The following is a 25,914-nucleotide window of genomic DNA, read 5'->3' on the forward strand; positions in this document are numbered from 1 at the left end:
GATTTTTTTCCCCTCCACATTTATTGAGGCAAGAAGAAAATATAATGGGATTTATGGAAACTGAGCAATGCTTAATCTCTAAGGAGAGTCTGTATACATTCACTGCACTTTCTTTAAGTTCATGAATACGTGCATACACAGAATGTGTAATTATCGTGACACCTACTTTTAAAGTGACTGAATACTTTTTAATGTTTTTCAATCTGCATATTTAAATTCTGATCATTATAAAGGTATGCTGTCCCTTTTTCCTCCATGAATTCAGAGGTATGGAGGTCTACTGAGAAATAGAAACATACAGATATCCGCCTGTATGTATAAGGAAGAGACTGTATAGAGCTGTATGAGAACCTACTTTTTGTGGTATGAGGTCAACTAAAGATGAATTACAACTGTGCATTTTCAAAAAAAAGGCTGTTTTAACCAATGGTCTGTTTTAGTAAAGCTGTTTTTTTTTCCAGGTCAAGAGGATTATTGTTGAATCAAAAYAGGCAATTCCTCACTGCAATGTGACAGTTTTAATATGCATTCCCTTGTGAAATTAATATCAAATTGCAGTCGCAGCATGACTTATCTTCCAATTATCTTCTGGGGAAAAGATTTTGCATATTGGTTGGTGATACTTTGCCTCTGTGCTGTGAAGAGTTGTACTGAGTCACACTCAAAGGATCCAAATCAAAACTTTGCTTTTGGTTTAGTAGCATGCAGTTGTGGGAGTGGGTGGTTCAGTCTTTTAGTATCTAGTATGAAAAGATTTCTAATGCCTGGGGGGAAGGGGAGACCGGAGAAAGARAGAAAACTGCTTTATAAAAAAAAAATGTAAACACAAACGTATTCACACTATATTTTTTCCTTTAATGAGATATTCATACTGTGGGTGGCATTGGTGATATTAAATCTGGACAGATAGGTAAATGTATTTGAGGACACCAGGAATGTATTTTGGGGAACAGTTTCCAGACTGAAGTCACTAGAAATTGATTCAGATATGTTTCCCCACAACTTACGAGCAGCTGCCCTTGGTTTTTCCATGACTGTTATCCATACTRTGGGATAAGCATGATCAGCAGTTTCCCTCTGTAGGAGCCATTAGGCAGAAGAGAATCCCTGGTCTGAGGCCAGTAAAAGCCTTCAGGTTGGTGGTGACATTTAAGAGACAGCTCAAGGGGGCTTCTGCRGAAGCAGCATCAGAATTAAATAGGAAGATATCCTTGAGGCTCCTTCCAGCTGGCATGTGGTAAAATCTGGGCACAAGTGAACATTTTCCTCAGACTTTTCAGTGCTAGAAGCAGGACAGGAACCAGTGAATTGAAAGAGCCAGAATRGAGCAGATGTCAGGGGTGGGGGGAAAGCGCTCGGGGAGGAGGAGGAAGAAATATGAATACAGGCAAATACACACACGCAAAAAAAAAAAAAAAGAAAGAAAAAAAAAAAGACAACAACAGAAATCCAAAGAGGCTGAGGAGTGCGGGGTCATTGGCATTATGCTTCCTTCTCCCAGATGGTAGCTTTTGTAGCGCTACGGGAGCGAAGCCTGCGGCTCTTTCTGTCCCCTTCTCTCCTAGCGAGGGAGTTTTGTCTCGCGCTCCTCTTCCTGCAGGGGATCGGGCAGCCCTGAAAGCCGCGCGAGGGCCCGAGGAGCTCCGAGCTGGAAGAGCTCTGCCGTGCCCGCAGCTCCCACGGAGGCGCTGGGAGCAGAGTGCAGTTGGGCTCTATTGAAATTTTAAGTGGTTTGTATGGGGTTTATTATAAATACACTTGTCCTCTTGCTTCATTTGCATAACAATAGCCTGCGATTCGGAGACAATAGCTCTATCAGTGTGGTTGTACTTGGCATAGCTTTCCCCTCGAAATGAAAGTAGTTTTTAAAGAGTTCTGTACTTCTGGGCATCTCTTCCCTTCGCTGCCTTTTTGATGCGCTGCATGCATAGTGGACCTTCTGGAGAAAGCAAGCGAATTCCTTTGCCTCTAGTGGTATTTCTGAGAGACAGAAAAATGAAAGGCTACTCGGTTTGTAGGGGGCRTTGGGTTATCAGTAGTGTGTGTTCTGCCTTGCTTAGATAATTTGAAATACTTATCAAATGTATTTAAAATATTCTGCTTTTCCTTTGCTTTAGTCTGGAAACACTGGGAATCTGGCTACAAAGTATTAAATTGCTTTTTTTTATTATTACTATTTTAATGCTGAGAGTTGCTTCTTCTCCTCTGTGCCCTCAAGTAATACTTGATTCTGAAAATAARTAAATAAATCCAAGTTAACTGTTCTCCAAGGCTTTCCAATATGCCACATATTCTGTTTTGTTTTGCAGATTGCAAGACATACATTCTTTCTGGCCTGGGCAGTGCTGAATGTATTGATGTTTAAAAAATAATCTTTTGTGATTTGACTCTGTTTAGAGGAGGGTGAAGCTTGTTGAAGAGTGTTTCTAAACAAAGTCATATGACATGATTTTAAAAGAAGTTTTAAAATCTAGTGTTGATTTTATACACTCAAAGTGCAAGTTTCAGCCTCTTTTATAAAAAGCTTGCTATACTATATTTAACTACAGTGCAGCAATAGTCTGCAATAGTGTAGGTCTCTGGTGTTTCATGTGTCTTATTTTGTAGTGATTTTCAGATTTCTTTGCTATTACTTCCCTATTCTATGTCAGTTTGAGTATCTGGAGACTTACAACCTTAAGGATCAAGCTCTGTTTCCCCTGGCTCTGGTGTTGGGGCATACCGACATGCTGAGTTACTTTAGGAATGAATGCAATGTGATGGCCTATGCTATAGGTATCCATTTTGCATTCTTACTTAGCAAAATGATATTTAAATGTGAGAATTTAACCGTCCTGGATGAACCAGCTGCGTTTTTATTTTATTGTATTTAGCCTGTCATGAAGGTTGCATCGTTTAAGCATATTCTCTAGATGTCTTGTAGTGTATAAAGCATGTCCTTAATGAGCAAATGAACTGTTGCTAAATTGCACTTTCAGACGTCTTCATGCTTCTGTCAAAGTTCATGCTGATGAAGAGACAACTGATTTAGAGAAAAATCTTTCCATTTGAAAATTGTTGCTAGAGACTCTGATGTATTTATGACTGCCCTGTTATGCTGTGTCAGGGAGCAGGTTCTAAAGTGATGGTATGTGTGAAATGTCAGCACAAATTAGCTTTCCCTTAGAGCTCTGTAAAGAGAAAATGTAAAACAAATTTTTCAATGTAACCAAATTACTGAAGTAATTGCAGTAAAAATGTCTATTCCTATTAGACTGCACAAAAACAGTGCTTAGTAGGTCTCTAAGATTCAGATGTGATTGAAATTTAAAATTTGAAAGTGATGAGCAGTACTTCTGCTGGGTTTTGAGCATGGATATATGTGTACAAAATACATGTTTTACTAATGCACTTATTTGGTTTCTGTAATGCGAGGCTGGAAAATATGTATTTCTTTTTCTTAGAAAACAGCATTTACTTCGGGTACAAAACTAAAAGAAAAGCTAGGGTAATTTCCTGCTGTAACTATGTGCAAGTTCTTGTTTGCTTTTAACTGATATTCCTGTCTGATGAGCCATACATTGTCAAGACCTACTTAATGCCTTTTGGTTAAGAAAGTTGGCTTGGTGCAGTCTTCCRACTGCTTCCAGCTGGCCACATTATCTCCAAGATTCAGAGTCAGGAATTCAGTCTACCTGCTTTCGGGCTTATCTGGGAAGCAAACAGTGTGACTTTTGAGGGGAAAAGTACAGTATAGAAGTTTGAAATTAGTCATTGGCTGCTGCATTTTTAATAGAAAACATAATTTAGCAATTTTTTTAAAATCAGGTGCTCTGTGGATGTGTATAGTCTTAAATCCCCACTGCAAGTTGGAGCAGAAGGCCAGTTGGCTAAAACAGCTGAAAAAATGGAACAGTGTGGATGTTTGTCCCTGGGAAGATGGAAACCATGGAAACGAGCTGCCCAATTTAACCAATGCTTTGCCTCAGGGTGCAAATGCTAACCAAGGTGAGCCTAAACATATGCACTGACTGCAACATATACTATAACCTCTATCTTATGTACTCTAGCCTTGCAGAATTCAACACACTTTCCTGGGACAAGTAACTTTCAKGTTGAGGATTGACCAACCAAGTGTCAATTTATTTTCACTAATACTATCCTTGTGGAGAGAATAAATAGATTTTTGTGCTGGGGCTGCAATGTTTTCAAAGCAAGTATTTGTGTTTATTTAGATCTTCTAACTTTTCACTTAGTCCTTCTAAATATTTGTTGCATGAAAATCAGATGTCCTTGAAGTATGTTGTGTAAAAGCCTGTTGTTTCTTTGCTTGAGCTATAATCTTATCCCTTCTGGTGTCAGAGTTTTCATTTTGTTTGCAGTTACAAATACCTGTTTGGGTTTGATACCTGTTTAAAAAGAGATCTTTTGCAACTGAGTTAAATTGGGAGTGTGAGAAACTGAAGTAGCTGTTTGTAGGCTGCGCTCAGTGGTTTGCAGTCCATGCTGCCTGGTGTGTGGAGCGGGATGCAGAGGCAGTACTCTGCCTTCTTGGAGGAGGTGGCTGTTCTTACTCAATATCATGCTCTTTCTAATCTAAAATGTGATTACCCARTCTGATGGAAGCCTTGTCCAATACTCTTCAAGCTAGCTGGGCAAGATGCAGAATATTTAACTGGATAAAAACCTTTATAGCAATAATCTTTTGATACATATTTCATGCAATTTCAATAAAGTTAAAATTAAATGCTTGTAGCGTGTGGCAGATTTGGGCTTATAAAAGTTTTTCCTTGTTTCTTTTTCTTGGGAAATTAYCTCGGAAGGGAGTAGTTAAGACTTAGTTCCTTCAGTCTCACAGCTAGCTGGGGACAGAAGTTCATTCAGCATGTAACTCCCTGCAGAGGTGCTTTTCTGCCTGGATCTCTTGACGTTCAGCCCAGCCTGGGCAGGCTAGCGGCAGCTCTGACATGGAGTCTCTACGTTCGTAGACAGGGCCGTGTCRGCAGAGGGCTTTTGCGTTGGAAGATGTCCGGTGGGGTTGTGTTAGTTTCATGGCTTTAGTACATCCTTTTCTTTACAGTATTTGTATGTGTTTACGACACAAAATTGCAGCAGTGCTCAAAGTTGATGTCACTTCTCAAAGAAAGCAAATACAAGTCCTTGAAGTAATGTTTGTCCATCTCTCATTCTAGCATCTGTGGGTTTGAGCTCTGGATCCTGGGAGGAGAGAAGTTGGGAGCATTTTAAGTAGCTGTGTGCCGTATCCTTGCTGGTTCATCTTTCAGGGACATTCTGTACATGCTGTCGAACGTCCTTCATCTTTAGCAATTCCCTTTGCAAAGTCCTATTTAGTATTAGTCTTACCGTTTTGTAGATCTGTCTTTCTGAATGCAAAATGAATGGCACACACTTGGTCTGATCTGCTTGGTAATGGGATGTGAAATGTCATCTGCAGGCTGGTCCTTGCAGAGGGGGGCAAGGCAGGCTACGTCGGTTGGGGGCTGGTGAATAGGCAGAAGACAAGAATGCTGTGAATGACTTATTCACATATGAATGAGTAGAAGCTGATGCAGCTTTCTGAACTTGTGAAAATGACAGATTCATCGAACAGGCCACATCGGACGGTGTTCACTCGAGCCATTGAGGCGTGCGATCTTCACTGGCAGGACAGCCACTTACAGCACATTATCAGCAGTGACCTATACACCAACTACTGTTACCATGACGACACTGAAAACTCGCTCTTTGACTCTCACGGGTGGCCCCTCTGGCATGGTAAGTGGCTAAACCGGAAAGACGTTTCCATGACTTGCTGCTTTGTTCTGTTTCTATGGTATTATTTTGGGGGGATGGTGGGGAGATGAATGAAAAGCCTGGCAAAAAGAACAGAGGCTCCCTTCAAATGCTGCTCCAGAAGTAGTCTTTTAAGTCCCTTTTGCATAGTTTTAAAAACAAAAACACAAACAAAAAAGCCCTTTTGAGTAACCTAGCAAAACAGGCCATTGCAGACATGGAAGCATTGCTACTCCTCGATTATTTTTTTCCGTTTTAGAGCATGTTCCTACCGCCTGCGCGAGGGTGGACGCGCTACGATCTCACGGATACCCGCGAGAGGCACTGAGGCTAGCGATAGCTATTGTTAATACACTAAGGCGGCAGCAGCAGAAACAGCTGGAAATGTTCCGGGCTCAGAAGAAAGGTAAACGCGGGGAAGCGAGACGGGCAAAGCACAGCGCAAGGCGTCAGTAACACCAGACTGGAACTTTGYGTGAGAAAAAAACTATTTTTGAAGCTAAAGGGAAAGAGCTGACCGTAACTCTTTATTACGGATGATCATAGCGGTAACGCGACGTTCTCCTTGTCGAAAGGCTTTTTTTTAAGTTAGGTCATGAGCTCTCCAGGGCAGGGACTCGACTCTGCTCTCTTTAGCACATCTGACGTGATGAGGCCTTTATCCCGATCGGGGGGGGTTTGGTCACGCAGTGTAAATATGCCTCCTGTGTAATCTGCAAGCTGTTAAACAGAGCTTCGTGTTTGGCACCTTAGGTACTCAAAATCATTTTTTCTTCTCAAGGAGAATTTAGCTGTGTATTTCTGAGATGGAAGTTTAGGTTGACGTTGAGGGTAATATGCATCAAATTTAGCATTTTTTTTCCAAAAGTATCTCTTAAGATRTTAGAAGWCTTACTGTTTCTGAATATAGTTGGRTTGATGTCACTGAAAAGGAGTTTTTGAAGCACTGCTGTTTTATAAGATGTCCTGTATTGCTGTCCCTGTTTCTTGAAGGAACATTCTCCTTCGGATATAGTTTCTATGGCATGTGGTCCTTCCTGTCCAAAATAATCCCACATTGAACTTTGTTGTAAGTTTGTGGTAGTGGAGGGATAAAGGGTGGCTTTGTGTCTAAGAATATATGTGGGAAAAGATAAACTGTTCTCAACTACTACAARAACACCTTAATTCTAACTTTATTTTAGATCTTGGTTGCTGCTCTTGACTATGTATATATCCTCATGCAGTATAAGCAAAAATATCAATTTGCAGTCATGCATGTAAAATTTTTAAATGTATGTACAGGTGCTTTCATGTCTAGAAGTATGAGTGAAGACAAGGTAGACACCTGATTTAAAAAAAAAAAAAAAAGTAACTGACAGTTCCTCTGTGTTTCCATTTTTGTTTCCCAGCACCCAAAGTACAGGTAGAAATTTTGTTCTTTATTGTGGTTCCTACAAAAGCAGCTGTGAGAACTTTCCTGTGCGATTTCATCGTGTAGCGTGTCTTCCCTTAACGTGCCATAGCTCTGCARCTTTCTGAGCTTCTCCAGTTGGGGATCGGGGAAGGAGGGTGTGCGTGGATCGAACTGGCACCATATACACACGTACGCTGGCGCTGGGTGAAGGGTCTGCTGGTGTCCTGTAGGAAGTGTGCTGGTCACAGTACTGCTCTTTTCTGTGCCCAGTTGCTAACTGCATGTCTGGGCATTTTATATTTCTGTTAAGTTCTTTTTCCTCGTGAACAATTTCTGTAATTGTCAAATAATGTTATCATTTTGCAAATAAAAGATGGAGTGTATGAAATGTGGTCCAACCTACCTTGAAACAAAAAGGTTTGTCATTTTTATATTATCACTCTGTTTTTTTCCCTCTTTCTTACATTTGGAATTTTTAAAATGTTCTTTTAGTATCCCGAAGTTTGTTGGTCATGTCTAAGCAGATGAATTCTGCGGTTGATCTGCAGACCAGCTTTAGGTTTCAGTTCAGCAAACACCATGTGCTTGTGCTTAGCTTTTATTTGTGTGACTGATGCGGAGCCCGTGGAACCACGTGTGTGGTTTAAAGTTGAAGGTGTGTGTGTGACCGGAGGACTGACGCCCCTCTCTGGCATGGCACGAGTGAAGCTCGTAAGCAGACGCACGAGATTAAACAGACTATAAGGGAGTGAGTAACAAGACAGGGTGATTAATTCTTTTTATTAATATTACTTACTTCTGCCAGTAGTCTTTAGCACGTGCTATTTATTAGTAAGACGATGATTCACCTGTTTGTTTTTTGTGTTACATACCGGTTGATTCTCCCCAAACAAAGCCCCCTGAACTCTCGCTTGSGCAGCTCAGGAGCTGTGTTTCATTGGGTAGCCCCACACGTTAAGCAGCTACGAAGCAGGCTTTCTAGTGTCTGATGGCCTCGTGGCGTCACGCGTGGCTAGTCAGAAAGAGGAACGAGAGAGAGCAGAGGCGGCTGCGTGTTAGTCTGCGGCAGGCAGAGGACCAAAGCACCCAATGCGTCTGCTCTGTCGTGGGTCAGGAGTGTAGAGGGGAAGGGGAATCAAGGGGAGTTACTGGCGTGAGCCTGCCCTTAAACGGGGATTTGGGAAACCTATAACCTCCATTACCGCAGGCATAGTTCCTTCAATACGTCGTGCTAACCAGGAATAGTTTTCATGTTCCGACCGATTGGTGAAGGCTACAGAACCAAGTGTCTGGGGAGGTATTTTTGTTGACTGGAATTTCGGATTGACAAAAGAAATGCACTTGATCCATTTAAAGGACAAATTCCTGTATACCTAATTTAAACTTTATCTTTTTTAAAGAAGCTGTCATTCTGAGTTTATTACTTCAATAAATATTTAGATTCAAGATAAGCTCATGTATTATTTATGGAAATAGAACATATTTTAAAGTATTTTCATTTATTTCTCTCGRGGCCATCAGATTCACTTAAAATGTGTAAATGGTACTGTAACTTTTGAGTGAGAAGATAGTCATAGAACTTCACAAAAAACTAAAATGTAATTTTTCAGCAGACGCTTTCAGAGGACTTAGTGGCATCTAGTAAGAGATGAATTTGCAGTTGAAATTTTTGACACATAGTGGACTTTGATAGTGCTCAAATGATGTCTGGCCTTCATTCTTTTTTGCTTTTTTAATATAATTGCAAAAGGCAATGAATTTAACCTAAAACATACTGTTTTCTCCCTCTAAGCAGAGACTGCCAAGAATACTTTGAATGCTATACTGCAAGCATTTTAGTCAATTTTACTTGTATRTTGTTTTGAGTGGCTGAAATTCACCTTCTCCTCTTATGGCCCTTCCRTTTCCCCCCCTCCTTTTTCCTAATACAGAACTTCTGCACAAAGGAGTAACCTCAATAACGAACCTTGAAGGGTGGGTGGGACACCCTTTGGACCCGATCGGCACCCTCTTCAGTAGCCTGATGGAAGCCTGCCGGATAGATGATGAGAGCTTCTATGGGTTCTCAGACTTTATGGGTAAGACTGTGCAAAGGGGCTTTTTATACATCTCAAGTAACCAGAGGCGTTTTTGTACTTCTCCAGGCAGAATTAACTTTGAAGCCAGTGTTTTCATAAGAGTATTTGAACTCATGTTCTCCTTCCCTAATAAAACACGAGGGAGAGAAAATGTTTGAAGTAAAATTTTGTTTTAAATTTTATGAAAACACTTCAAAAATTACTAGTAATTCATTCTTGAAGAATATTCTGTATTTCACACTWGAAATAAAATAAAACTTTGTAACAGCCACTCTTGCCACATGCGTTACTCTTATTGTTCTGAGAAATTACAGAAAATATTTAAAATTGGTGATATATTTGATCTTTAAAGAATACGAATTGGAAAGTAGTGCTTCAGAATTAGGACATAATTTAGGACAGSATGTGTATGCCCATTTTAATTTCAGTATTTGCCTCCCAGGAGCTTAACTGATTCATACCTTACCCTCTATCTCTTTCCATCTCTGCAGTAGTTTCTTATCGCCTTCTGTGTGGACAGAAACTGGATTCAGCCCTCTACCTACAGCTCTTCTACATGAGTATCCCCACTCCTCTTTGGGCTTTGCCTCAAAGTTCATTTTATTCAGTTAGGTTTTCGTCAATCAGATTTTCTTCAATAAGTTTCTACTTTCATGTCCACCACTTCTGGAAGAGCTTTTAAGTAAAGTATCAGAAATCAGATTGCTTGCAATTAACAAAAAACACATGAAATTAAAATAGTGTACATTGTAAAGTAACCTCCCTCTGCACACAATCTACCAAATGCATTCTGCCTTCTCATTTGCTGCAGTTGTCCATCTCCTTACATCTGTCTGTAATAACTCTTTTTTGTTCCCAAATTAGAGTGTAAACCACTAAAGGGTGGAATAGCATTTTGTCATGTAGTAGATCTGTAAAATGCCAACTGAATCAGTAGTATTCCTTAAAGCAATTTRTGACTTGGTCTGTCTGGAATTTGCAAGTAATCTTTACTAAAAGTAAGACTTTTAGTGTTAATAAAATACAGATACATGCATGTTTATCATAAATACATCTGTAACATTTAAATAAAAAACCACCTAAACAGAGCTCTGACAAATGGAGGATGTTTAAAAGTCATGAAGTTCCAAGGTCTATTGTATTTGCACAGTCCTAATAGCTTCGGCAGAGATCTATGCAGATATATGAGCAACCTTCCCATTCCATTTACGTAGYGTCAAGGCTTTCAGTACATATAGAAATGAGTGGGGGAAAAAAATTGAAATAGATTTTCCAATTTTGGCCTCATTAACACAGAGCTAAAGAAACTGCCTTTCTCTAAATGAGGCAGCTTAGTTATGAAAACTTTTATTTTTACTTGAGTAAATTTTTTTAAATGTAATTATTTTGTATATTTCTGCCTTGTAGAATTGAATTGGGTAGTTTACATTGGATCATTAGATCTTGACATTTGTGTAGTCAATTAAATTATTTTGAAAAAATAAGAAACACTGACAGAGGAAGTATTTGTAAATGTGGGATTATAGGCAGACTATGGATTAGAATGATTTTTGATATGTTATTCTTTTTGTGTAACCCTTTACAGAGAACATGGGGCAATGCAAATCTCTGGAGTACCAGCACCTGCCTGCACATAAGTTCTTAGAAGAAGGGGAATCTTATTTAACGCTGGCTGTGGAAGTAGCATTGATAGGGCTGGGACAGCAACGAATAATGCCAGATGGCTTGTATGCACAAGAGAAGGTTTGTCGAAATGAGGAGCAGCTCATTTCTAAGCTACAGGAAATTGAATTGGATGATACTCTGGTGAAGATTTTTCGAAAACAAGCAGTCTTCCTATTAGAAGGTAGCTCAATATAGATGCTAACTACTACTTTAAACTGTTTTCGATTACAAAACCCCACAGAACCCTTCTGTGGAAGCTAACTTATATAAGTTGGTTTTTGAACTAGAACTCCAGCAAAATTCTCTTCCCAGTCTCTTATAAAAATGACTACACTTCAAATACCACATGACTGTGGAGATAAGGCATCTACTGACTTACAGGCTCTTAATTTTAATTTTTATTGCATTTTATTCTTTAGACTTGTTACTTGTCATGATCTCAGTGTCCTAATTATACAACCCAGGCAAAGAATTAAATAATAAAGACATTATCATCAACAGTTTTCAGGTAGCAAAATTCTAAATGTCACTTTTGTCCTGAAAAGAGACTGGCAGCTTTGTAAAAGGGTGAAGATTTTTACTTCTGTTCTCAACTAAAATCTCAGAGAATTCACATTACAGTTATTGGGACAGAAATACAATAACATTTAGTAAAAAAAAAAAAAAAANATTTAGTTAAAAAAAAAAAAAAAATCTGAATACCTGGTGGAATATTGAGGCTTAGGTCTTGGTCTTGTGACTAAATTTTGATTGGGACAAACAATTCATGTTTTGGAATCATCAAAATGGATTGCTGTGAAATGAATGGAAAAAAAAATGCATGCTTTTGCCTTAGCTTTAAAAAAGTCTTAATATGCAGTACTTAAGTCCCCTGTTCAGAGGGTACTCTTGTGGGTTCTGAGATTCTCTTTCTAGTTTTTATTTTTAAATGGAAGAAAACACTCTAAAGGACTCAAATAGTCCAAGGCATGGTCCAGGTTTTGAGTGCTTCCTGAGGGAGGGTGGAGAGTGCAATGGTGCTGTAGGTGTGTTTTGAACACTGTTATACAGGTCAAAGAATTTTTTGCTTGCTTTCTGTAAGAAAAGTGTCTTAAAACTTCTTTAATAGAAGTGATGCAGTATGTTGTTTAGGGCTCTCAGCTTTAAGTCACTATTATTGCCCACATCCTTAAAGACTTTGGTGTCTACTGATGGTGCCATTTGAAACTGCAGAGAAGCTGCACCATAGGGAGAGTTTTCATTATGGTGCAGCTCTACTGCTGTTTTATGGCCTTTGGACAAGAACATCTACTCTCTGGATCCAGCTATTAACAACCACCATATCCTATGGTTTATTGACTTGATCTGCTGCATTTATTTACTTTCAAGGATGCTTCATAAGGGAAAAGCAGGACTTATCTCCAGYGTTCCCTGATACTTCAAGTTTACTRCTTTGATCATTGATACTCTTTTCATGATTGCCAAGAGTAGTAAACAGGTGATCATAGCAGGGAATCTGCTGAAGTAATTGCCTAGGAAATTGCTGTGGTGAGAAGTATGTGAAGAGGGTATTCCATTACTGTGTGCTAAGAAATCTGGTTTTCCTGCAGTAGCTTTGGTTTACTCCAGGTTAGGCAGAAACTGTCAGCTCACATGGAGGAAAAACTGTGCAGTGATTTAAGATCCTAATCATATCAATTGTGTTTTTATAGTTAAAGTCCTGTAGATGTAATAAAGAAAGCTTAATCCAATAATAAGCTGATTTCTAGACTGTTAATGTAGATGAATGTATACYCTGTGCAGCTACCATTTGAATGCTTGGGAAAGCAGAAGATAGCCTGTCTTGCAAGAACTGCTCTGTTTTAATTTTTTGCCTGACTGCTATGTTAATGATGGAACATATTTTCATACAGATGCTTTGTCATGCATTCCTCATATCCTAACTTMTCTCTCTGACTGGGCCACCAGTTGGCAAACGTGCACAAAATGGCTTCTTTCATTTAAGCAATGCCGGATAGTTTTGAATGGCTTTGAACTTCATTTCCAGTGATTATATGAGACACACTATGTCACCTTTTAAATTTTCAGTGACATTTCTTTTRTAATCTCCCCTAGTCTTCAGAAACATCCACCTGTGGAGTTGAGATATTTTTCATGCCTAATGATTTTTATCTTTGTGTGTTGTGCTAAGGCACCAGTTAGAAAAATATTGCCAAAACTGCTGTGCTGATCTAAGTCGTTACTACCTCTCATGAAGTTGATCAGCCTCTGCAGCAGAAGTGGCTGTATAAACGGTGTGAGTACTCCTCCTCYGCTTCAGCGTAGGATTGTCCACATTAGTTTGAATCACCACTGGAGGCTGTTTAAATGGCGRGTGTGACTGCAGTGAAGAAGTGGTGTGCTCAYGCAGTCATTCATCCAACCAAGTGTAGTGGGCTGAAATGTCTAATAGAGGAGGACAGTCTTCTCTTGTAGTAAATGCTGTAACTCCTGTTATCTGTGCAATAATTATCCTATAATACTTAGTTTAAGATTCTTATCCTATATCTTGCAAGATTTAATGCCTAAACATTTTTCAGACAGGCTTTCGAATAAATAATGCCTAAACGTTTTTCAAAAAAAGTTGAAATAGTGCACTGGCTGCACTGAGCGTGAGCAAAATCTGTGTCCAGAGTGATGGGTATAGTTTCTCAAGAGCAATATAAATTCCAAGCCATGTGGCTGTGAGAGACTAAAACCTGGCTTCAGTGGAAGATCTGACCCAGTCCTCTCTGGGGACAAAGCCCAGACCACAGAGTTATTTAGATGTCTAATGTCAGATGAAATTAAWAGGAACTGGGTGCTGCTGTAGTGATTGGTCACATAACTACAATTGAAGATACGCAGTTTTCCATGTAAACATTCTTTCTGGCAGATTTGTGATCAAGTATTCACCATTGGGCAGTAGATAGGGTGTATTGTATTCTTGCATGTGATATAACTGTGCAGAAGAAAAGCAGAGATTATCACCTTCCACTTTTGCATGCCATAAACTTGTTGAATAAGCCCCCTAGGGYACTAAAACCATTCAGTCATTTGTATTTGCACCGGTAGTGTGCTTACTACTATGCAGTTTGCAGTCTGTCTCCTTGTCTCAAAAAATACATGGCATGTAATATGTGTAAGCATTTTCCTCAAAATACCAATATAGTTTTAACTCTTTAAAGCAGTGTCTATCTCTGTGTACCAATTACAACTCCAAGGTGTAGTCAGTGTTTTTAAAGGTCCAGAGGTTTGGGGGTTTTAACACTCTGTAAAGATTGTCACTCTCTCTCTTTCGTGCAGCTGGACCATATAGTGGTTTAGGCGAAGTCATCCATCGGGAGAGCGTTCCAATGCACACATTTGCCAAGTATCTCTTCACCTCTCTCCTACCTCATGATGCTGAATTGGCATACAAAACTGCACTGAGAGCCATGCGGTACGTATTCACAGCTCAYGTAGGAAGGACAAGAAGAAAGCAAAAAAACCTATTGGGGAAAAAGGGAAGACGTATGGCAATCAAAACAGGTGCTTTGTTCTAAAAGAAGCGTTGTTCCCTTTAGGAAAAACTACTTGGGTTCTGTCATCTGTGAAAGCATCTGTAAAAGCAATTGATGTCTGTAGTAAGTACAGTATAATCATTTATAAATGTACAGTTAGGTGTTTATTTCCGATTGTAAAACAGAATTCTCTGTTCTAAATCCTCTTGGGGAATGCAACTTTGCGTTAAACGATGACAGCTTTAGCACATGTATTCTGTCACGTATGTGTGTGTGTGTCTGTGGTGGTAACCGTGGGCAAATGAGGAAGAGGCATCTCGCAAGTAACATGAGTCTTTATAGATGAMGACGTCAGGTCTCAAGATCTTCTGCTGTATACCCTGTTCTGCAGGACACTCTCTTCCACCAGTCTCCTTTATAAATTAACTCTAGATGGTAGATTTGAAACCATATGGTRTGGTCTGAGCCAGTACATTTTTTGTGCGCTTCATCACTAAACAGTCTTGCACAGTTGTAGGAGAACATTGGAATTTAAATGGAATATATAATTAAGACAACATTTGTCTGACTTGCATCCCATTTGTCTTCAGTAATTGGGAGAAAGTTGCTTCTCGGGGAGAGATCAGTGAGTGCTGGCTTTATCTCAGGGAAGGCTGAATTGTTAATGATGGCTAAGAAAGTCCTTCTGAAGGAAGTTTCAGTGGCCCAAATGATGGCCAAAATCTGTACTGTCCACATATAGTTCAGGGAAGAAATCAGTCCCATCTGGATTCCCTTARATTTGGTTGCTGTCAAAAACTTGGAGTAAATGCTGGTTGACAAAGAGCCACAGCTGAGTACTAGGAACATATTGAGTATCAGAATAAAAACACGAGTGTCGGATTTTTCAGGTTATCATTATCAAGCATGATTGCACAGTGGTTGAAGGACACACTATCCACACAAGTGGTATTTAAATTCCATGAAAATTAATCAGACACATTGTATCCTGGTGATTTGTAGATGTGTACTCTGGAACCAGTTTTTCCAGAAAGCAAAACAGAGAGAGAAATAGTTTTATGTTCAAAGGACTAAACAGGAGAGCATGCATAAAAACACAGCTATTATCAGGTCATGCCAAAGGTCTGTTTAGCCTGTTATTTGTCTTGAAAGAGTGTCCAGYAATAGATGTTAGGGAAGGAGTCTAGAAATGTGAAGTGTATACTTGCTGCTTATGATCAACAATTTAGGAATTAGATTAAGATGAAAGAAGTGCATTATTGATGAACTGTGAGAATATTCAACTGTAAGATCAGAAAGCTGACTGGCTCGTTTAAGTACACCCCTTCTCTGTCATCCTAAGTAAGTGTATCTACAGTCCTGGTCATGTCAGATCGGCAAGGTCATACAAAACGTGTGTTTAAAGAAAATTGGCAGGTCCATTTTGTAAAATAGACTTGTCCTTGCATTTATTTCCAGTCACTACTTCAGTGCCTTCTCAGAGATTAGGTTTGTATGGAATTTTCCTTAGCTTACACTAAGCTGCTGAAACCATGCTGAAGGGCTGGAATAGACATCCATCAGCAGTTTCACACAGTGCACTGAATGTTTCACTAACGGTGACGGCAGCATGCTGTTCCTCTTGAACAAGGACTTGGGCTTTCCCCAGGAACAAATCATAACGGAAAAATTCTTTTTCTGGAAGTTTCCGTTCTCAACTGGAAAAACAAGCAAGATGCTGAAAGAGTCAAGATGATGAAATCTCCAGTTAGTCTTGGGGATGGCTGTAGCCATCTTTTGGCATAAAGATGCTATCTCAGCCTGGGAAGTTATTTCTCAAACATACCATTATCAGAAAGAGCCACCTGTTCTGTTCTGTCTGGCAAAATCACAGGAGACGTCAGCGTAATCAGAGCTGTTCTCCTTAGCCCTTTTTGGCATCGCTTTGTAAGGCAGATGAGAGTTCAGCCCTAGACAGTGATAAGTGTTTCTACAGTTTGATATTTGTCACTCTTCAGATATGTGGTTTTGCTACCGTGGATTGTGGTGATGGCAGATGCGGACACTTCTGTTCCATGACTATCTGCATTCCTCAGTGCTTCTCAAAAATTTTCTTAAAGAAGGTTACTCGTTCTATTGACATTGAAGTGATAGCTCAGTGGTTCAAAGGGAAAAAAAAATGACTTCTGACATAAACCAAATGAGAAGCTAACTTAATGTTGTTTAGAGTCAGAAAGAAGACAACAAACGTGAAGACTGAATATCTATCTGATGGTTGTGAAGTGGGACGTAAGAATGAAATTGAAGCATCTCTTCCTCTATGGCAAGGAGGAGATAACCATGGCATAGATGAAAATCCTTTCTGGAAATTTATAAGGATGCTGCATAGATCTTTGTACACAGTTACTCTTGCTTTTAGGAGTAAAGTATCCATCTTTCTTCCTTCAACATTTTTCAAAAAAGTTAAATTGCCAAGACCAGTCATAGCTAGTTGCTCTTAACATATAGAAGTTGATCTACATATGAGAAAGGTCAGCTTTTGAGTATTTTGCCTCTCTYTATTCAAATCTGCTGCTTCATTTTTTGGAGCCACTTTTTGAATATGGAGCATTCAGTATGAAATCAGTAGAAGGTGAGACCCTATGGCCTTTTGCAGACCTCGGGTCTAAAAGGACAATGTGCTCAATCCTTGATGGTCAATTCTGCCTAGAGTTCTCTGCTTACAGCAGTAAAACATGGAGTGAAGGTTTGAGAATGTGGCTCTACTGTGACCTAGTTGACTGCTCACTTGGAATCTGAACTTGAATATTGGGCTTAGTTAAGTTGATCTTAGGTTAAATCTGAATTTCATCTGGGCTTTGGAAGCCAGACTTTAACGGTAATGTTTAATCATCAGGTAGCTTTGCTAAATCTTGGCTAAATAATTGATGTTTGAAAGGAAAAAAAGTGAAGAATGCTAAATCTGCTGCAGCCTGTGCTTGTTCTGATGCTCCCTAATCTTGCCAAAATTACATGAAAGCCACCAATTCACARCGGCATTTCTTTTCACAGCAAAGGAACATAGAAGCTGGCAGTGGAATTCAAACTGACAAAAGATTTCCCCAAAACAGCCTCTTGCTTTCAGGCTCTTTGTGTATTTACTGTTACTCATAACCTAACTACAGAATGCAAAAGGGATTATTGRGATTTTTTTCTGTTTATTGAAACCATTTAATTTAATAATACATCTTTTTTTTTTTTTCCTTTTCTCTGTGCTTGGAAAATATCAACTGAAGAGTTTACATATATTTTATTTTTATATATATAAGGCTAAAGAGGTTTCTCAGTGGTACCAGGGAACTGATTTGACTCCTGACATAAATGTAAAGCAAAGTTGGTTGAAAAAAAAGTGATTTTTTTTTTTCCATATTAGCATGCACTTATATGTGTCAGAAAATGTTAGCACAACCTGATGATGGTTGTCAGAGCATTGTGTCTGCCCAGGAAACTAAGGTGTTAACGCTAATCAAGAAACCAACCATTAGAAAGGTTTTGCTTCTGGATGTTGTCTGTTATTATCATCTGATATCTTGTTGACCTTTTATGTACTGAACCTATGCTTTAAKATTTTGACTGAAAATAGTTATTTTCTTTTGGCCACTCTTACTTTTTGTGTTGGCATTTATCTTGGCTAATGTATTGCTTTTCTGTGGGAGAGGGGCCACCAGTTGAGTGTCTGCTGTGGACCATCAGTTCTGTTGTAGTAGTCAAAAACAAACAGTGATTTTGAGTTTTCTGYATGTGAATTCTCCTCTATGGGTAAGACTGTTTTAGACTGGAGCATATTCAAAGAAATTCATGTTTCAGGATTAGACAATGGACTCTGAAAAGTAACTTTAAAGGAAAATTCTTGTGTCACTGTTGCTTGGGACATTAACATTGAATTATGATGCATTATAAAATTTGAAAGACTAGAATTTAAGGACTTTAAAAAGTAGTTCATACTTGCAGAGTAAAATGTACTTTTTTGTGTCTGAATTTGTTGCAGAGTCAAAATCCAAATGACTTGTAGAATAATCCTGCCCCCTCCCATTGCTACAGAATTTTCAAATACTTGCACATGAAGTAATATTGGAAAATATTTACGTGTTCTCAGTATAGTGGGAACTTCTCCACTTCCCTTGAAGGGTTGTGTTTCAAAGCTGAAACAGCAACAACAAAAAAGCTCTAGCTCTATGGATGATGAGGTCTCTGCTACCTTGGCTAATGAATAGCTTAATTGTCCTGTGAATTTCTACAGATGTCCACTTCTGTAGTCCAGTTTGGCAAATGGACTTTTAAGATTCCCACCAAAAGAAATAGTTCTGCAATATCCTTTTTGTAGCCAAAAAAGCCTATTTCTTTCTTTTTTTTTTAATGTTTTTATGGCTTTAATTTTGCTCATGGGTAACCAAATGTAATAATAACCAAATGAAGGAGGTTTCTTCCTTTTTTCAGTTTGCTAGTATTGGAATCTACGGCTCCGTCAGGAGACATGTCCCGCCCACACCACATTGCATCAGTTGTTCCAAACCGGTATCCCCGCTGGTTCACCCTAAGTCACATTGAATCCCAGCAGTGTGAGCTGGCTTCAACCATGCTAACAGCAGCCAAAGGTACAGTGCTGTCAGTTACATACTCAACTAAATATATGCTTTTAATATTACATAGAGTAAACAGATTTTAAAACCTGTGTTGAGGAATCCAAATTGTAGCCTGACAGTAGCGTAAAATGGCAACAGCAAACTGAAGTGACTTAAGCCTGTCACTTAATTTTCTAGCAAAGTAGTTAACTTAGCTGTATGAAAGCCAGATGGCTAGATCTGAGGCTGATGAGACAGCTTTTTGTTCTTCTGACACAGTGTAGACTCTTGAGACCCAGGAGTGGACAAATCACTTCCAGAATTCAGAAATCAAGATGACTTTTTGGCAGGTGCTGCAGTAACACCACCAGGCACTAGARGAGTTTGTACTGTCTTGTGTCTTTTGTTGATACATGTTCTAATTACAGAGGTTTTATAAAAACAAAATGTGTATAACCAAAACACCATACTATTGCTGTAGTACTGAGAGGCTTAATTTCAATGCATCTCTGGATATTTTGGGAGGTTGTTCTGTTTTGGTGATTCTRTTTACACCTTGCAGGTGATGTTCGGAGGCTGGAAACAGTGTTAGAATCCATCCAGAAAAATATCCACTCCTCATCACACATCTTCAAACTTGCCCAGGATGCATTTAAAATAGCAACACTCATGGACAGCTTGCCGGACATCACTCTTCTGAAAGTTTCTCTGGAGTTGGGCCTTCAGGTATTTCCCTTGCTCATTTTTGCTGTAGTAGAAGACAGAAATTTGACCTTGTACTGATGGGTACAGCTYTCTTGAAATCTCTGAGGACCATACCTACTTGGGCTCTATCTGGAGCTTTTTGGTTCTGTTTGCTGACTTAAAGTGCAGTTGACTGGTAAACACAGAGCACAGGCTGCCTTGACCCCCTTGTGCCGTTGATGAGAGCACTGGGAGTACCTGACTGCAGGGCATTTGTCTGTTCAGGGGTGACAGAGGACCAACGCAAATGGCTCAGGAGTRTATTGAGGGGTGACTAGGGAGCAAAATTACTCTGTGTGCCAGAAGAATGAATAAGCAGAAATGCACCAGATCTTTTTCAGATTCTGAGGGTTTCTTCACGTTCCTTCCTTTCTTCCCTCCTAACTTCCTTGCCTTCCCTTCCCCCAAACAAGATTGATGGTGTTTGCTAAATTACTAAAGAAAGTCAAGGTCAACCATAATGTCCTATTTCTAATGGAGGCTGTGCTAGTGGTAGCCCCCTTCCTTCCTTCCTTCTTCAGAGAAGAATCAAATCATACACTCCACAGGCTGTGGGATGGTCATCTGCATCAGACTGCTTGAAGTATACAAGAACCTCAGATGAGTTTTAAGCCTCCTAGGAGAGGCTTTACAAGCTAAGAGGAGATAGCTAAGTTTAGATACCTGGAGTAATATTGCCTTACACTGATGAATCTTGGAGTTTACACAGTTCATTTCAACAAAAATAAATCTCTTCATCCCTCTTCAGGGGGTTCTTCAAAACAACATGCAAAGATCAGAAAACCATTTATTACTTTGCTTGAGTAAACAAAGSTCTAAAGACTTCTGGGGAAAGGATTTTATACCAGTTACTTCTCATGCCAAAGAGAAAGGTACTATTTGCCTATTCCAGACTTTTAGAAGCTAAAATCTTCAATCAGAAAGCTGAGATTCTCTGTGCTTTGCTGGCCTTTCTTATTCCCAAGGTTGCTGTGGAAATCTTCTCTTCTCGTATCTCAGTATGTTTCTGCCTTAAATGTTTGTTTTCCTGAGAGAGAAAGATCCTTATGTTTAACCTGTGTGTCATCTCAAGTATTCCCCAAGCATTATTCAGTGGTAACAGCACACTTTGAACATCAGCGTACTGATAGGCATCTGTGTGTGGCTGATGGGCTCATCAGAATGTCCTCAATGAAGTCTAACGAAAGAAATACCATTAACTTTTACTTTCCCATAAATCCAAGTTTTTGGAATGAACTGGTAGAAGTTGTCTACTGTTCTGCCCCAAGCTTACTAGTTTTTGTTTGTTTGWTTGTTTGTTTGTTTTTGKTTTTTTTTTAATCTTAAAGGTAATCTGCTTTCCAGAAGAAAGATGCATACCAGTTGCTGGTAGTAACTTAGTGCTGCATACTTTTCTACAGTTACGTTCTTCCCACGTAAAGGCACTGTYTTTAATGGCCCATAAATGCTTCACTCTGCAAACTTAATGCCAGTTAGATTGTCTGTATTCACTATCTAGAATCTTACTGTTTATGACATTTTGTGCCCTAGAAAACTCTGTTTTACACCTCACATGGTAAAGTGAGTACTAGTGACCTCGCAGGTATTCTGTTCTGCCTCTAAATTATGACACTGAGAAGTTTGCCAGTTCGGGCTGAGGAGATAATGCCAACAATTTCACAGCTCAGTCACTGGGATTTCTGTGACAGAAAAATCTCTTACATTGTTTTAGATTTGGGAGTAATGTGTGGACTCCTGGGTCCTTCCTTCTGAGTACTATTAGCATGTTTTAAGTGAATGAGCCAAGGTAAGGCATTTAAATTAGCTGTGGAAAGARGTCATCAGTGTGGCAAATAGGCATAGAGCATCTCAGGTATATTCTGTCCCTCAGTACCTTACAGTCATAGGAGTTGTGTGATCTTCAGCTACAGGCAGGACTTCTTTCTCTTGCTTTTGTGTGCTACGTCAATGCAAGTAAGTGTTACTGTACACATGCAAAGATACACTGCTGGCAGAACTGCAGAGCATATTCGTGCAGGTGATCACTCAATGTGCATKTGGCAAATACCATCCTTTTCCTGAAAAATCTATTAAAAAAAAAATCATTCCAGTGTGCATGATTCAGAGGTTTTGCATTGGTGCGGGAGCTAATGGTTAGGTGTCCATTGCTGCATCTCTTGCGTTGTGAGATCTCCTGTTTCTCTAGACAAGAAATTCTTCAAAAAAAAAAAAAATCATCACGACAAAGTCATGGTTATTCTCTGTGGGGGAGAACTTGGCTTTCAGATAAGCTGCATAATTCACAGGAATGTATGTGTCCATCTCTGCGTTTTCAAACTTACTGACCTATTCAGAAGCTCTCTTCATTTGACAGCATGGATCTTGGATAGATCAGTTCTTTGCCTGCACAGTTATGCTATAAATTCACTTCAGTTTCTTCTTGGTCTAAATGTCAATAAATGCTTTATATGAAATCACTGGAGTTTTGGGTTTTTTTTTTTTTAAGGCTTCTCTCTTAGTATTTTCAGTTTAATGAGATGAAAGAATACATAATGCTGTGCAGAGGACTTTATTTTAGAACAGTTCAAACCATGAAATTTCTTGAAACTAGGTACTGTGGTGTTTTTTGCTCTCAAGTTAGTACAGCCTGCACTGGAACTATTATACCTACTGTGTTTGCTGAAGCTTCTTGTTTCTGATCATTGTTTTATAGCTACCACAGAGAGGAAAGTCATCAGAGAAGAATTCCAGAGTAGTCATTATTCACAAAAAATCTTTTTTCCTGCTTCCTTCCCACAMCAGTAGCAGATTTCAATCTTTTTAAGTCCATAACATTTCTGTACTTTCTCTTGGATTCATTCCCACTTGAGCGAAGCTAAAAAACTCATCTTGGAWACTGCAAGAGCGTTAGCCTTCAATTTGCATGTGACTCAGTACAGGAAGTCACTTAGACTCCTTCTCAAGTCTCTCTCCAAGATGGAGAGAGTAGGACAGTTATGTTTGAAAACATTTTAACTGGAGGATGCCTGCTTTTCTTCCAGAAAGGCTTGAAGAAAAATCTGCATGTTCTGCCATAGACACATTTGCATGCTTTAAAATGTGTAGATTAGTAGCTCCTTAGAGATCAGTTTGCTTCCTTTTGAATTGCTATTCCTGATCTGGCACTTAGATAACTGTTCAGTAGGAAYGATGCCATAATCTCTGAAGTCAACAAGACTAACAAATTTCTTGTCCTGTTATTTTGAGTGGAGTACAACCACTTACTAAGCTTCCCAAGGTAGGAATATTTGGAGGCCAGGGTGCAACATCTGATGTTTGCTTATCAGAGTTCAGAAAGATCTCTGTGCACTCCTGCTCCTCAGTGGTTGTTCAGTCATCTTAATTGCCCTATCTGCAGCTTAAGACTAAATGAGGTGGCCTCTAACAAGTATGACAAAGAGGGCTACAGAGCACATTGAAGTCACCTTAGGATTGGGAGGAGATATGGAGTAAGAACCTTCTTACTAGTGCTGGTAACTCCAAGATGTTTCATGTATGCATTTTGAGTTTAATATGAAGAGAACATCTCTGAGAGCACTGTCATTGACCTGTAGTAATAACTAAACAGCAGTGTGTATGATCACTGATGTTGAGAGGGGAAAACTACTTGCTTTCTTCATCGAGGTATCTATGAGGTCTGTCCAATTAGCTGAAGCAAGCTTTCCGTGCAATTTCAGATACTGAAAAAGCATGTGCTTGTTGTTTGCYGACATTTTGAGAAACAATATAGGCAGTAATTGTAAGTGATATAAAATGAGCTTTACAATCAAAGCTTAAAATCTTTTTCTAGGATTCTGRTGGTCTTATGATAGGGATTCTTTGCATAGAATCTTTGCTCAGATGAGAGAAACTATTACTRTGGGCTTTTTAGTAATATCTGGGTGTATCTAGAAGTATGCATTTACATCTTTGCAGAAATAAGCAGCCAAATTACAGTACACAGTAGCTGCTGTCTGTATTGTTAAAACCAATGAAAAGAAGCACAAATGTGGRAAAAAAGTGAATGGATTAGTTTGCTCAACATAAGTACATGGAGGAGTCACAGTATAATTTAATTTGAAAAATTGGTTATTGGGTTGTTTGGGGGGTTTTGTTGTGTGTTTTGTTTCTTTCTGGACAAAACAGTCTCCCTYTAGCCCTGAAATACTTGCAATTGGAGTTATGTGCTGCATGCTCTTCTATGATAACTCTGTGATATTTTTCACATCTTTTGACATATCAGCTAAAAAGAGTTGACAGAATAGAGAAAGTAAGACACTACCATTTTGAGTCTCACTGTATCTAAGTAACTTAAAACCCTTATTGTTTGTATATGKCATTGGTTGTGCTATTGGATTAATCTGTACTTTGCTTTGTTTTAATAGGTGATGCGGATGACGCTGTCAACGCTGAACTGGCGGCGGCGGGAAATGGTGAGGTGGTTGGTAACATGTGCAACAGAAGTAGGTATGTTCTGGGATACTGTCTTTTCATCAGCTAATCTTAGAGAATATGATCTTGTTTATCAATGCCCAGGTTCTTCAAGTGTCATCCGCTTTCTGTTGGCCTGTAAAATTCCTTGGTTAGAAGATACTAATTATGGCAATGACAAAGAGGTTTTCTTGAGCAGATGATAAAGTAGGCATAAGTCAAGTGAGACTTAGTTGAGTAACATAACGTTATTTATGTATTTATTTTCCCCCCACAAGCTAGGGGTGAGCATGACCTCAATGGGATGGAGGGAGTGCCTGTTGTGCTTTCACATAACTCTGTGACTTGGGGATATCCCAAACTTCCCCTCTCCACTCCATGTTGGATCTAAGTTTGAGGTTGCAGCAGAGAAAAGGCAAGTGTTTAATGACTCTTGCACTGTGCTACAACTTCGCTTAATTTGAAAACCCAGATTTGGGGTGCAGGTGCAATAGCAGTCTGGTCAGCTCTGTGCCATGTGCGATAAGAGGAACCAGAATGCCATTGAACRAAGTGCTGAGAATGAGTTTCCAGCACTGGTGTAGGAGACAGGCTCTTTTGGAGTTGGTGCCATTTTTTAAAGTCACTGGGTAAATCCAGGCTTAGAATGTAATTCATCTTTGCAATGTGGCTATGATATTTTGTAGGCCYCTCCTTGGCCACTGAAAAGGAAACCAAATATTAATGTACCCATCATTAACCCTTCCRGGGAAGAAGAATAAGGTGGAAGCACAATCTAGTCTCATACTTAGAGGACAGCAGTGGGGGGACAGTGTGTTTAGCAGGGCATCCTCTGGCAAAACGTAGAAATGAACAGTTGTCCTGCATGCCTTGATGAGGAGTCCTTTAGCTTCTGTACTCATTTCCAATTTGCAAGATGAGGATGGAGTATCTGAAAGTGAAGGACATTTAAAAACTGCGTAACTAAAAGCTCAGCAGCTGTGATAGTGGGGACAATATAAGTACTATAATGAGGGAGCAGTTTTAATTGTCACTAGAGGTATTTCTGAAAAGCATGCTTCTCTTTGCCTTTATTCCTTTCTTTTTCATACATTTGAGTTGGGTTATATCTCAGTGATGCTTCTTGAGTTCAGAACTTCAGAAAATTGCTGCTGCTTATTCTCTGGATTAGTTTATCCTTTGCTTTGTGCTTAACTGGGAAATTAATGTTGTCAGTAGCTTGGGAAAATATGGCTTGTTTTTGCATGCCCTCAGCCAGAAAGTGGTTTGTCTGCAAATTTTCATGCAATGCTCTTGTTTTATTGCTTTTATATCCCTTCTAAGATAATTATTACTGCGGCTATCTTATAGATATTAGTGCCTGGGTATTATTTTTGCAGTTACATATTGGCAAATAAAATGCAGGTTTTAATACTGCTTTAAATTAGTTTACATATTCTAATAGAAGTATCCCATAAAGAACCAATAATGTCATGCAAAGTACTCTTGAGACTTAATCAAGTTGGTAAAGCAAGGAATCTGTTTATTTAAATGAAGATCTGGTATTCTCTGGGTTAGCTGAATTTTTGTACATGAGGGAGGGGGCGCACAGGAAGCATGAGAGTCCARCGGAGAAAATGAGGACCTCTGGGTGTGGTTTAGGTGGGCTCACAGATGTGTGTAAACCACCTCTAGCAATAATAAGGCACTCTAGTTGCCTATAAGCTTCAATTTATGGGGCCCACTAGTCACTCTTTTCCCTTTCCTTCCCC

General features: G+C 39.3%; 1 protein-coding gene across 1 annotated transcript in view; it reads left to right on the top strand.

Annotated features, from left to right (window-relative positions):
- Positions 1 to 25,914, top strand: part of ZSWIM6 (zinc finger SWIM-type containing 6) — a 49,891-nt gene that overhangs the window by 20,765 nt on the left and 3,212 nt on the right. The window contains exons 4-12 of the mRNA XM_085322406.1: positions 3,808 to 3,987; positions 5,578 to 5,754; positions 6,032 to 6,178; positions 9,100 to 9,246; positions 10,832 to 11,092; positions 14,215 to 14,350; positions 18,867 to 19,024; positions 19,554 to 19,717; positions 24,118 to 24,199. Of these exons, the coding sequence (XP_085178532.1) occupies positions 3,808 to 3,987; positions 5,578 to 5,754; positions 6,032 to 6,178; positions 9,100 to 9,246; positions 10,832 to 11,092; positions 14,215 to 14,350; positions 18,867 to 19,024; positions 19,554 to 19,717; positions 24,118 to 24,199 (1,452 nt within the window). The remainder of the gene's footprint in view (positions 1 to 3,807; positions 3,988 to 5,577; positions 5,755 to 6,031; positions 6,179 to 9,099; positions 9,247 to 10,831; positions 11,093 to 14,214; positions 14,351 to 18,866; positions 19,025 to 19,553; positions 19,718 to 24,117; positions 24,200 to 25,914) is intronic.

Source organism: Rhea americana, unplaced genomic scaffold (assembly GCF_003343005.1).
Source record: "Rhea americana isolate MKP2758 unplaced genomic scaffold, rheAme1 scaffold_77, whole genome shotgun sequence".
NCBI classification, from domain to species: domain Eukaryota; kingdom Metazoa; phylum Chordata; class Aves; order Rheiformes; family Rheidae; genus Rhea; species Rhea americana.